Source organism: Dendronephthya gigantea, unplaced genomic scaffold, assembly GCF_004324835.1.
Source record: "Dendronephthya gigantea isolate DGI-Jeju-01 unplaced genomic scaffold, DenGig_1.0 000965F, whole genome shotgun sequence".
In the NCBI taxonomy this organism is placed as follows: Eukaryota; Metazoa; Cnidaria; class Anthozoa; order Malacalcyonacea; family Nephtheidae; genus Dendronephthya; species Dendronephthya gigantea.
In genome coordinates, this window is record NW_021163975.1 from 1685 (window position 1) to 15590 (window position 13906).

Here is a 13906-nt window from a genome sequence, read left to right on the forward strand (position 1 = left end):
AAGTGTACAATCGATTTAAAATGTTCTTGTAATTTTTTCGCTGAGATCCAAGCATCTTCTTTGCTTGCGAATTGTAGTACTTCGTTTAACCTCGTTGCTATTCTACGAAACTTTGCACTATCCTGGTTATAATTGTTATCCTGATTCATGGTTGTAATTGTTGTTCTTGTGTGGTTTATCCTGGAACAGATATTAAAACCATTTCGCCATAGAAAGCTACAGGATTGTTAAAAGCGCGTCGTCAGGCTACTGTGTGTGAAGCCATATACTCTGTACTTTCAGCCGCGCAGTGACAAAGGGAGAATAGAGAAGAGTGTGGCCGAGAAGCCGCTGAACGAGAATAACAAGGACTCAAGTCCAGAGAAGCCAAACAAGGACAAGCAAGACCATAAACAAGAGTTAAACGGCCTTAAGTTAACAGTCAAGGCAAGTTGTAAAACGTTTTATAGGTTTTCGCCCAGTTACTTACAATAGCAAGGTTCAGATTTGACTACCACTACTGCTACTTTTGGTTGCCATATTGCGCTTGTGATTGGTTCATCGGATATAGTTATCGCATTTGATTGGTTCTTTTGAAATAGTTATCGCTTTGATTGGTTCTTTTGAATTGCCTGGAATCATCGTAAAGTTGGTTGTTCAATACAAATAATTTCTTTTTAGTTCCAAGCCGAAACTATTTGTAATTTGAACAAGCTTTTTGAAACTGTGAAACAGCAGAACGATGATCTGTGTTTGCAACTGGACAAATGTATCAAGGTATGGAAAACATGTGCCTTATTTGACCTCCCAACTGAACAGGTCAGTGAACTACGGTCGGACCTAGTGGCATAGGATTAAATCTTTCTTTGCTCTTGTAGATGAAAACAATAATAACATCGATGACAGATTTGCAACAGTCAAGGTACGAATCATATTCTTCAGGTTACAACCCCTATCATACCCTCTCCCTAGCTTCCCCCCGCCTCATCTCCCTAAAAACCTTTTATCTCTTCTAATAGGCTCCCTCCTCTAATAACTGCCCACTTCTTTGATAATACTCCCCTTGTAATAAACCCCTCTTCTAATAGGCCTATTCTTACCCCCTTGGCCCCTCAGTCCTACAGTTCATCTCTTCTAATTGGCTCCCTCCTCTAATAAGTGTCCTCTCCTTAGATAATCCTTTCTTTTTGATACTCCCCCTTTTAAATAAGCCTCCACTCTGTAAAAAGCCCCCTTTTTCCCAATGAAGCTCTCTCCAGTAAAGCCTCCTTTTCTTATAATCTGAAGTGGTTGAAATCGTCAGTAAAAGTAAAAGTACTTATTCAGATGTGCGACCACCTGTGGTCAGGACAGAGCAACGAATATTGACGTGGCGATATCCTTGGTAACTGATACCGAAAACCGAATTACCTTGGATAGAGTTAAAAGTTTTGAAAAGGTATCTTTGTTGTCAGTTGTTATTTGTTTAGTTGTATACCTTGCCTGTATAAGGAGATTGTAATGAGAAGATAGCCATTGTCAGAAGATACAAAATCTCTATTTTGGGTTTCCTCTCATTCAGTTATGCTTTTCGATGAATTCCCTAAACTTGGTACAAGAATCTATAAGAACGTGCGACGGCAAGGTAAACTTCGAGTTTTTCACATGTCGTTTCATGAGCAATCTTATAATAAAGTATCTTCCATTCACGTCGGTCAAATTGAACGAGACATGAAGGCGCTTGTTTTACCGTGTTACGTCGTTCTAACTTGTAGGATAAACTGAAAGAAATTGTCGAAAGTCGAAACAGCGAAAGACAAGAACTGTTTGAAAATACAAAGAGCTTTCTGGGAGAATTCGAATCCTTGAATATCACCGACCGCGGGCAAAAACTCGAGGTATTTTCTAAAGTTCAGGCGAATATATACATGAGCATGTTTTTCATCAGTAAAGGGTTCAATTGCACTTTCCTCGCTTTGATTTGGTACACAAAACCGTTCATTTTGTCTGCCATGCTAAAGGCGAGAGATTAAGAGTCTGGATCTTTTCACATGCAAAGATTTCCCCGTATCTTTGTGTGTAGTAAACGCCAGAGACATTGCTGCTGCATGCACATACTGTATATTCAGTTTAAAATTTGCCTGTTAAAAGAGAAAATTTATGCGCAAAACCCGTTACAACTTTTTTTCAACTTTATTTTTAGGAAGCCCTGAAAAAGCTGAGTGTGTTTCATCACCGATGTAAGCCTCTTTTCACCTAATCGTGCCATTGGTTTTGAGAATTTTTATTGCATTTGAAAACTAGAATGATAAAGTTTAATCTTCTGTAATTTGTTTTCATTCTACTTTTAGATGATGGAGATGAGTCGCTCGATGAAGCTGTGAAGAATTACAAAGACTGGAAGGTAATGTATCATTTATTGCACTGTTTCATCTGCGAACCTTAAAGATTTGGAAATAACTGACTGCCATTTGTATATCAATATATCAAAGACGTTGATATTTATTGTTCAGACGTTGATATTTATTGTTTAGGAAAAGGAAGCAAAATCCGATGGGATATCTGCGCGACAAACAACAGATGATATCTCAAGAAAACTTTCGGAGGAATTTATGAAACTAGGAAGGTGTGTACTGTTGTAATAACTTTTTAGTTACTCGCTGAAATATTAGCAATTCTTACGCGAAATGTTGTTAATCTGTTTTACGAGATTCCAAAGTTTGTTTTTTTATCTATCAGACTGTTTGAAGTTTGAAAAACTTGATTGGCATATTTCACCTATAACGATAAGGCAATGTTTTGCTGTCAGTTACAGTTCACGTGTAATTGCCTAATTATTTATAAATATATAACTATTTTGTTGAACTCGGAATGCATGTGCCTAGCCTGCACGCAACCTGCATGTCGTTATATGTAAAAGTAAATTCTAACAAGCCTGCATACAGGCTATTTTGCCCCCTTCAGGTTACAGTATAATTATACAGTTTTAGAAATTTTCTCAATCTTGCTCGCTAGATGTTAGATCCTGATGATGATTTTAGCATAGATGATTATGAGACTACTGATGTGAACTCAATTGCGAAGCAGTTGAGTGAAGCTGTCGCTGAAGAGGTTAGCGAAAATCAGGTAATTCAGAATGGTGATTTAATCTAGATCATTTTTAGTCATTTTTGCATGTAAGAAGTGAAGTGGTATTGCGTGGGAATGGATGAACTCGCATAGAAAAAGTCTGCAAACGGTCTGTTTTTGTCAGACTTCCTAAGCGCGAGAAGATTAATGTCTGGATCTTTTCACATGCAAAGATTCGCCCGTATCTTTGCGTGTAGTAAACACCAGAGACAATTGTTTTAATTCTCGTTTTTTTTTATTTAAAACCTTGAAAGTCGAAGCGGTTGAAACCATGAGTTTGAAGTATTCATAATGTGTAAGATGATAGATTATTTCTCTGCATTTAGGAAGGTGATGATAATGCAGAGGAAATCAAAGTTCTCGCGGCATTGATAAAATGTCTCAAGAATGAACTACAACAAGAAATTGCTGTTGTTAAGCAACTGAGGTATTTTGGGCATCAATTTGTCTTTTCTGCGTGTTGAAATATCAACACCAACTTGCCAGACAGTAGCTTGCTGATTTCCGCGGGAATTTTATATATATATTCGTAGGTGAAGTACCCCATTCGGTGTAGAATAGTCTAGCAAATATAAATTCAGGCTATAGCAAATCGTATAGACATTTCAGCGCCCTTTGCTACAAGTTTAACGGAGAGTTGTGAAGTAATAGCGCTGCCATTTGTTAACAAACTTACTAAAAAGGTTTTGACAAATATAGCTGTCGAAATGTGCAAGATTTTTGAGTTTCTGATGATATTATAATACCAATTATGTCGTGTCCTATAGGTCACGTGCCGACGAGTGCGCGAGAATTCAGGTACAGTTGATTGATTCATATCGTATTCGGTTGTTTTCATGAATTTCGGGCGGCAAGTTTGCATAATTGTATGTTATTTTGATGAAACATATATGTTACTTTCTTTACGTTTATTTACTCGTTCAGGACGACTTAGAGACATCGTTGAACAGGGAACCAGACATCTCAAAAATACTCGAAATTCGCAAGAATTTAAAGAGTGTAAAATCAAAATTCCGACACAAATTGGCCGACAAAAAAGACTTGGAAGAGGTTTGAAAAAAGGCTTACATCAGTTTCGCTCCAGTGCATGATGGGGTTTTCATGACCACAATTTGTAAATTGTTTTTGCCGTTTATACAGAGTGATGAAGTCGTGGATAATGAAGAACTTAAACAGGTGAAATATTGTTTTGTTCTTGAACGACTTAACAACACACTGGTAAGGTGTCGTATCTCTTCGCCAAAGTTCTTGTCATGAAGTTGTAACAAGATTGTAAACCTCCCACAACGATGAATTCAATGCCGTTTCACCGATTCCCATTTTGCAACCAAATTGCGAACTTGCGTGTCTCGTGTGATCGCAGATTTTAAAACTCGGTTTGAAAAATTTTGTTGTGACATGAATTGTTAGGTTAAACTCAGTTAAAATCATTTCAGGTGGAGAATGATCTCAATGATTTACGGCTGCAGCTACACGGACTTCTTGTTGACGAAAAGCTTGCTTTGGTATGTAAATATCAAGGATGGACAAACTTTGAAATGACTTCGATTTTTGATACCTTCAACTAATGACAGTACTTGTTAACTGACTGTTCAACAGTACTTGCCTGGGGTCGGTTGTATCAAGCCCGTCTAGCTTAAACGGTTAAATACAAAATAGAAAACAAGTCTATCGTTTTATTCAACAAGGGAACTAAATGTTTTTAACCTTATTACAAAGATGCTGTTTACAACTATTCATCAGTGCATAATATTCAGGTTGACTCATTCAAGAGAGATGTAAGAGTGTTATTTAATTTTGAATTATCCACCGTTTAAGCTAAACGGGCTTGAATACAACCGGCCCCTGGTTGGAGGCGACTGTTCAGTGTTGATAGCAAAATGTATGTATTCATACATTCCTGGATAACGATTGATTCAGACTATAAAGCGATTTGCTGTTAAATCGGGTCCGTATCTTCATTCAGGGAGAACTTGCCGAAGTCGCCGTTGAAAATTTCCCAGAATTACCCGTGCAATATCCTGAGTTTGGTCTGCAGAAATTTATCGTAAGTGCTTAGACTTATTTAGGCAACAGGTCACAGCGAATTTCGAATATAATGCAAATGGTTTACCTATATAAAAAATCACAAAACCTTGCAGAGTTGTCCAATTCATCTCTTGAAATCTATTCCCATAACTTATTATCGAATCGCCAAAATCTTTAGGCAAGCAACGGTCTTGTTAAACAAGGCTGGGAACTAACTTACTACTGGCATGGCGAGATGGAAAACGTGATGGCGTCATCGCAACTGGGGCTCGCGTTTGTCACGATGTTCAATGGAGAAAAGTGTTTACTCAAGGTTTGTCACTGATCTTTGTCTACTGGATTCCTTACTTTGAACTCCCGCCTTACATGATGTTCAATGCTTACCAATTCTCTGTTTAATTACAATGATATTTTATATTTGCAGGAATTCAGCTTTGAGGATGTAGTTGATACCGACTTATTCGAGACACAGGCCGCCGCTTTCAGTCGAGTCGAGCATTCAAGTTTGATGAAAGTCGAAGCTATATTTTATGATAAGGTGAGATTACTTTTGTTCATATCCCGTCCCGCTTTTACGTCCCGCTTTTACTGTTTAGACACAACTTAATCGATTAGGAGTATCCCCTAAAAGTATAGTCCTGATATAGAATTGCAAAATCTTGACCATCAGACATGAAAAGTAGTACTTCGTTCATTGTACTTCATTGTAAATGTGTTTCTTGTGTGAAACGTGTTTTCCTTTTTTTATCCCATAGACGCACAGGAAAGCATTTATTCAGCTTCCTTATTACGAAACAAGCCTACGAAAATGGTTAGAAGGCAAACCTTCTAATAAGGTATGTTATTTAGGCTTCAATTTTTAGGTATTCTTTCTCATCTGTAATGTACCTGTGTGAAATACGTCGTGTAAGAACCATCTTTGACTGCTGAATATATTACTGCTCCATATTTAGGCAAAGCGTGACGTCATTTGTGACATCGTACGTGTTTTGTTCGAGCTGCACAAGGCCGGCATTACCCACGGCTCAGTTGTGATTGATAATATTTATGTGGACAATAACGACAGAGGGATCTTGGGCGAATATTGTTTCATCCGCGATACGGTAGGTAACCTTCGTGGGGCTTACATGAAGTTTTGTAACAACATTCAAAGTCGTGAATGGAAACCGGCGTGTAGTTCTTTAAGTTTTTCTCGTAGATTATATTATTACAAACTAACAGTCATGCCTCATTTGTTTTCCTAGCAACAACGCGTATCTTCGACCGCGGAATTGTTGCTACAAAACTCAGCTCCAGTCTCCTGTGAAGCATCCCCGGTGTTCGATATGTTTTGCCTTGGCGACATCGCTTGGGTGGTGAGTAGACACACCGGTGATGGGAATGGGTTCGAATTTTCTGCCAGGGGTATACTTTAGCAAATAAGATAGTGTAGTTTGGTAGGTGATAGTCAACACTGAACTTAACTGATGATTCACTGGATGTACTAAGTATACTTTCCGTAAACGAAGCCAAAATTAATTAACTTTAGGACACCTAAAGCAATCTTAGGGCCATAGGGGCCTCGCTGTAAACGCACGACTTTGAGATAAATTTAGAACGAATGCAAACTTCCAGGGCTTGCTTGATGTATAATCTTCGTCTATGAAGCATTCTCCTTTCCCTGAGATAACGTTTGGGGTTAACATTAAGAATTTTGAATGATTTCTTTTAGCATCTGGAATGATATGACCGCACAACCAAGTCATGAATGTGATTTGAACTTTAGATCGAGAATTTCCTTAGTTATTCTTAGTGTGTGTGATATCAAATAAATTACCAAACCTTGCTATTTCGCTCTTTTAATATCACGTGGCTTTACCAGGAGTGAACTGACAGCGCTAGATTAATTTCGTAAGAAATAAATAGCCTTGTCTTGATGAGGTAGACCACTTTTCTCGCTTGCAATTTTTGCCGCTGCATGGTCTCTACAATTTGATAGATTTAAACGTGTGAATGACTCAGTTATGTGTTATTAGGTTGTTATATTAACTTGATGTTCAACGACTGTGCGTTAGACCTGTTAAAATTAGATTGTTTTATACACATTGCAGATATTTCTGGGCGATGAAGTTGTGCCAAGGGACCTAACATCGTTACAGACACATTCACAGGTGAATGTTTATCTCCAACACTTTGATAAAAATTTGGCCAAAACACACAAAGGGTACCGAAGTATAACTCTGAAGTCAACCCTGTGACTCAGGGAAATCTCATCAAAACTGGGTCAATTCCTGTTTGAAGACTTTAAGAGTTATTTTCCCGATGTCCCAGTTGTTTTCTCGTTGAAGTCGAGCCCTTAAAAATTGCTGAAATTATTTTGTGTATTATTTTACTCCGATATTCCAGCTTCAGAAGAGAATAGTTCTAACCCAGCTTTGCAAAATTCTAGAGCAAAGCGGTATCATTCATGCTGACCAATCTCCTGGCCCTAAATGGTGGCACCCGACCAACAGTCGGCCAGTTTGTGAAGCATCTCTTCTTTACTGACGACAACTATTTTGACATTATGGACCAAACCGCACCACATTCTCCAGACCAAGTCACCCCTGACGAATCTGGAGAAAATGTATTATTGGCAGAAAATGCCCCGCCGGAAGAGGGTACCCAACCGGAAGAAAGTTCCCTACCGGATGAAAACACCCTACCGGATGAAAGCACCCTACCGGATGAAAGCACCCTACCGAAAAAAGTTACATCGCCGGTAATAAGTACCCCAGCGGAAATAAATGCCACCGCGGAGGAAAATGCATTACCGGCACAAAATACCCAATCAGAAGTCGATACCCCAACGGAAAATATTCCCATGCCGAAAGTTAATTTTCCATTAGATTATGATGATGCATTATCAGAGGTTAACACCACATCGGAATTAGGCATCTCATCAGAAGAAACGTGCCCTCCAGTAATTCGTCCCCTGTCAGACGAAGATACCACGACAGATACAGTCGTACCGGATGAAAAGCCCTCGTTGGAAGAAGCCTTGCCGGAAGAATATGCAGTCACACAGCGCAAACCACTATTAGATGAAAATGGTTTAAAGATTACCGCCGCGCTTAATGGAAGAATATCAGATGGGAATATGAATGGAGAAACTGACCAACAAAACTCGCCCGAAAACTGGGAGGTGTGCTGAAATAAGGTAAAGTCCTGTGTATCTAGAGCGTAGTTTAATATCACGGATATAAACGAACATGAATAGGGCATTTCTTAAAGGCAGTTGAAGTCGTCGAAAATGGAGAGTTTTAAAGCACCAAGATGGCAACAAATCTATTTTATAAGACTAACTTACTGCATCTCCCTGAAAACCACGTGTGTATTGGGAGCCTTTCTGTGTAAATATTGCTTTAATAATTATAATAACATGATAACAAAGAGTTTTCTTCGTTGGAATTTAATAGTGCTAGAAACTAGATTGGCCGCCATCTTGGTATTGCAACTTCGCCAGGTTGACTTCGTTGCTTCTATTTACGTCTGTTATTGATATACATCATATACATATATGTCCATATATCATCCATATATGTCGTATTACTAGTCAGCTTCACTCCTGGTAAAGTGCTGTCCGGCGTGCATAGGTGCGTTTGCGAGAAAATTTAGCGAACGGTTTCGGAGGAGCGTATTTACCACTGGACAGTGGTGTTAAAATATTGACAACGAGCGCTATCATATCATCCTATGCACAACATATCACACTTTAAATTTTCGTCGGATTGAGCAGAAAGGAAGGTGTTACTTCGAAGTCAGGCCCTCCCTTCTAATACAAAAATAGGTACGCAGTGCGCACACGTGCTAGGCAAACGTTGTATCATCCTTAATGGATGAAATTTTCACGAAAAAAAGTTTTTCAAACAGATGCTTTATAACAGTCACATATTTTTCACAACGTCTACATTACAATTTAATAAACAGTGATGTTAATGAAATATCCAAGCTCATTCGACAACTTTTTAATAAAATATTTTAAGTAAGTTCCATTAAAAAAGTGATGGAATATAGCGGTGTCAGAAAGGTGTTTATTACGGCTTGATCATCTGTCTAATGCTCGACTGCTAAAATTCTTAACGTGCATGAATTTGTTTCTTTTTCCCTGCCAGTTTTACTTATTCCAATTTGATGTTCTTACAGTATGATCATATGGTATGCACTATGCATAGTTCCCATCACTAGCAATTTTTGAATGATTTATGCTATGTTATAGTTTACTGCATGTTTATTGTTGCTCACTCCAGAAACTCTTTTGTGTTCAGTGGTTATAAACTCTTCCTACGCATTGACAGGTTGTCAACGGTGGTACTCATGGACAATGATGATGTATATGGATAAGAGGGGTAATATGTGATGTAAAGGGGCGAGTCACCGTTAACCCATGCTGTCAAGTTTTAATTTGTTCGTAGATGATCGCACTTCGGATCGGGCAAATTTTAGAATTCTGTATATAGCCACACATTTTGAACGTCTTATAGTTAAAGTTGTGTTATAAAGATTTATAAATTGCAGAGATGAAACATTTTATTACATCATGCATTTCAAAGTAAGCTATACTTAGCTTTCAGTACATCGGCATATAGCCCTGCTGAAATGGGATTACGATATCATTCTTGTGGAAACATCGTAAATAACAAAGTTCAAACATTAAGTGACTTCAAAAGCGTCCATTTTCAGGAACACTCTGGAGCCTCTGGAGTCTGTTCACATGCACGATCATATTTTGTCGGATCCAAGTCCCATTCTGACGGATGTTTTATAGTCTGTTGAGTTGCAAAGTATATGAGCAGCAAATCGACTAAAACCAATGGCAGCCAGGGCAGTACTGCTTTATGAATAACAAACTACATTCACTATGTCAAAAGTGAATTGGGATCCGACGAAGTTGCCCGTTTGTGGAATAAATATGTAATACAAGGATTACACAGATGATTCTCTTATTCCAAAATCAAAAATTCACTGCACGCTTCCTTTAATCTTAGAAAACGAAATCACGAAAATAGCCCTGTATTACTGGTTATTGGTTATAGCCTATATATTTCGTTAACGGTTGTTGGTAATGGCGGTTTTTCACTAGACGGAATTTTTCGATCGAACGAAATTTGAAACACTGATAGAAATTCATTGAACAAAATAAGGCTAGTTAGGCTACCCATACCCGCACACCGGAACCTGGGTATCTCACCCTCTCTACAGGGTGTATCAAAAAACTGCAAATACCATAATTTGTATGCACTTTAGAATTTCAATGACTGTGCAACTAATTACGCTTTTGGGATTTGAAAATACGTTTCCCAGGGTTATCATGTTTACCAACGCTCCCTAACCCTTGTGTTATGTACTTGATTTTCCAATAAACACGACTTTAGACGGAGGTTGAGTTTGCTCGTATACGTTTAAAACAAGAAATTCTCTTAGTTCTGTTCTTAACTGAGCCATTCGTAATCGAACTCATAAGTTTAATTCGCTTTGTGTGCTTGTTTTGATAACCCTGGGAAATGTATTTTCAAATTCAAGAAGCGTAATTAGTTGCACAGTCATTGAAATTCTAATGTATGATCTCGTGCATACAAATTATCGTATTTGCAGTTTTTTTTTATACACCCTGTATTTTGTCATTCGTGTTCATTTTTACGACGCTGTGGTGCACACCATACTCCCTGCAGACTATGAACATTGTGTGGGTGACAATTGTCACAGGGACACGGACATGTGCATGCATGTGCGGATACGTTCACCAGTGTGGGCCTGGCTTCACAGTATATGCGGAAAAATCGCCATGCAGATTCTTTACTTGCATGAACGTAGCCTTGACGATCACGAAGACACTTATACAGGGTGTCCCAAAAAAACCGGAAACTATTGAAATCACCCATAACAATGCTATAGATAGAGTTTGAATGCCTAAGCACTCTGTTGGGACCCACAGATGTATAAATGTTTACCATACTCATTTTTATGCATGCATATGATGCAGTAAAATTTGCTTGTTCGCAAAAATGGTATTTATTAACAATATTTACAAATACGGATAACAATATTTAAGTGTGCATCTCAAGGACCATGACCTTCGACATGTCCCCTTTCTCTAGCAACACAAAGCATTTAGCATTTTATAAGTTGCATTAAATCCCACGGGCTGAAATTCGTGAACACGGCATTCAAATTTTGACAATGAGTGATTTCAAAAGTTTTTGTTTATTTGGGGACACCCTGTAGATCTTTGAGCCCGTCGTGGGAGTTGTGAGAGCAATATAGTTACCTCTCATTAGTTCCACTTGTATTTTAACAAAGACAAAAGCCTACTCGAGCATTGGTAGGCAAAAATTTGCATTAATTTTATGTGTTGTTAAACAAGTTTCCTTATGTTCTGCGGTTCACTTCTATCCTTATTCGCTTCTGGTTGGGTCAAGCGAAGATGGTTCCACTCACTTACATCGCAACTGTGTTAAGCGCCAATTTTTTGTGTGCTTTTTCGGGAAGCGAAGACGTCGCGTCCTCGACTTGTCTCACGGGTGATCAGACGCTTTACGACTTCGATGATCAGTTTCTTGTCGGAGGAAAAAACTTTTCGTACTCGCAGAATGCCGGCCAAATTGTGCTCGTCGCAAACGTGGCGTCATTTTGAGGCCTAACCGTACAACAGTATCACCAAATGAATGCATTAATCGATGAGTTTAAGGATGCTCCGTGTCCTTTCAAAATCTACGGTGTTCCGTGTAATCAGTTCGGATTACAGGAGCCTGGAGTTGGAATTGAAATTTTGAATTCAGTGAGATATGTAAGGCCAGGTTATGGCTTTATTCCGAGGCTTTCTCTGTTGGTCAAACGGGATGTTAACGGAGAGAAAGAAGATAAGCTTTTTACATGGCTGAAGGTGAGGCCTGTATTTCGTACAGTTATAAAAAATAAGGCCAAGTTTTTCCTCTATACTTGTGCTTGCGACTTCACAAGAAACGGCTTCGTATTTGAGGTGGGGAAATTTTTAAGAAACCTTTGTTGACATGGTGGATGTACCGTGCGGAAAACAATTTGATGCTTTTTAATCAAATTGATTGTGATACGGAATGTTCTCTAGCGCGGTAGAGGGTAGGGTGGTGGAAGTAAAGTCTGAAACATGCCGGGTAATGTTGGCCCTTGTCCTTGATGCTAACTAATATAGTTTCTACATTTGCTGATAGTCCTTGTGTCCAAATCCTACCACCCTGATTGGCGACCCAAGCAATCTCTTCTTCTCTCCCATTCGCACCACTGACATCACGTGGAATTTCGAAAAATTCCTGATCGACCACCATGGTAACCCTAGAAAGCGTTATCCGCCGAGATTTCAGCCCATGAACCTCAAGGAAGATGTCCAGGAATTGATGAACGAATGTAAGAGGAGCAAAGCGCGCCATTTCCTCGCGCAGAAGCCATTTCATTAAAATTTTCAATATCCAGACGCGGTTTTGGCTTTCAAAACCGGAGAGTTTGTGAGACGACCATACTGGTCAAATTCTATTAGATCTAGCGTGTGTTATTGTGAATTTAAGTCGTTTTGGGTGTTGTATAGGCGGGAAGTGTATGTCTATTTCTTTGTCTTTTTGAGATTAGTTTTTTCAGCATTTTAGAATTAATTCACAAACAGAGAAAATTCCAACCCAACGCAAAATTTTGCCTGATGGAAAGATGAAACTATGCATGCAGTAAGTTTTAATTGATCTTTACAGCCTAAATACATCGAATTTTAATAACGTTAAATAACTGATATTTCTAAGTTGATGAAGGCCTTGCTATAAACTGCTACAGCAGATGGTTTTGCCTGATGTTGAAACTTTATCGTTATGAAGTCTTTAATGCATTCAACTTTGTAATGTGCGAGTTACCGTGCTTAGAATTTCATTAAAACAACGATTTTTTGTTGTATGTGTGTCTTAACTATTTGCAACGAAAGTAGTTTATAACTCGAAGGGATTTGTTTCATGCATGCAGGCAGGCCAGATCTGGAGGGCAGCTTTATGGTAAATCCCCATCCCCTCTGCCTTTCAAGTGAATCCTCAACTCAAGAAGGATTTTTTGCCAAATCGACTGCTCCAACTTTTCAACGCTCGTGATGTTTTTAACACTACTGATCAATACCTGACCTGTTTAAAATATCTGATGTAAGTAAACTTTAGGCAGGTTCCACCTGGCACTTGCATTGTCGGAGTAAGCGAAGCGAAGTCATAAAAGAGCCGAAACCAACATCGGACAATAGTTGGTTGTTTATATTTACAAAGTTAGCTGTTTTCTATCAAAACAAATTGCCAAATACTCGTTATAAGACTTGAGCTCTTTTAAACTGAAGTTTTTACCCAAAACTCAGTTTATGTGATTTTTTTATCGTTCTAAAGTCGCATACAAGTGCAAAGCTATAATGAATTGATATTCATATGGTAGATCACCTAAATATCTTTACATTATTTGTAATCAGAAATGTTGGCCAGACACTCGCATGTACTTAATTGTCTCCGCTTGTTTAAACGAAAAAATCTAATTTGTCCCACTAAATATTTGAAGTCGATTAAAAACGGTTGATTTTACGCGGTGATGATCTTTTTTATATCAGTAAAAACGGCAAGGCGAACAAAGAAATTACTGAACCGTTTTATAATATAGACTGCTGAGTCTAGCGTGTGAATATATACGTGTCATTCTTCTGCGATATTTGGCACCGTGTTTTAATGGTGGGATTGTAAACTTCACTACATGCAGTTTAGTTAAAGTTGGCCTTTGAGGTGAGGCTCCT

The 13906-nt window shown here is 38.5% G+C and overlaps 2 protein-coding genes across 2 annotated transcripts; both read left to right on the top strand.

Annotated features, from left to right (window-relative positions):
- Nucleotides 1–282: 282 nt before the first annotated feature.
- LOC114544810 (serine/threonine-protein kinase 31-like) lies at nucleotides 283–10281 on the top strand (the record flags this gene model as incomplete). The annotated part of the gene is made up of 25 exons (XM_028563325.1): nucleotides 283–426; nucleotides 661–756; nucleotides 858–901; nucleotides 1306–1417; nucleotides 1541–1603; nucleotides 1734–1856; nucleotides 2162–2198; nucleotides 2310–2362; nucleotides 2493–2584; nucleotides 2768–2780; nucleotides 2974–3084; nucleotides 3414–3514; nucleotides 3855–3885; nucleotides 4012–4137; nucleotides 4228–4263; nucleotides 4524–4592; nucleotides 5054–5134; nucleotides 5294–5428; nucleotides 5540–5653; nucleotides 5871–5951; nucleotides 6069–6218; nucleotides 6360–6470; nucleotides 7206–7265; nucleotides 7544–8293; nucleotides 9432–10281. Coding segments are annotated over 24 exons (2727 nt in total), but the record flags the coding sequence as incomplete, so codon positions are not given.
- A 1169-nt stretch (nucleotides 10282–11450) lies between these two features.
- LOC114544808 (glutathione peroxidase-like) lies at nucleotides 11451–13035 on the top strand. Its single transcript, XM_028563324.1, has 2 exons — nucleotides 11451–12016; nucleotides 12321–13035. Exons 1-2 carry the CDS (start codon nucleotides 11558–11560, stop codon nucleotides 12561–12563), a joined length of 702 nt encoding a protein of 233 aa, XP_028419125.1. The 5' UTR covers nucleotides 11451–11557; the 3' UTR covers nucleotides 12564–13035.
- The last annotated feature ends 871 nt before the right edge of the window (nucleotides 13036–13906 follow it).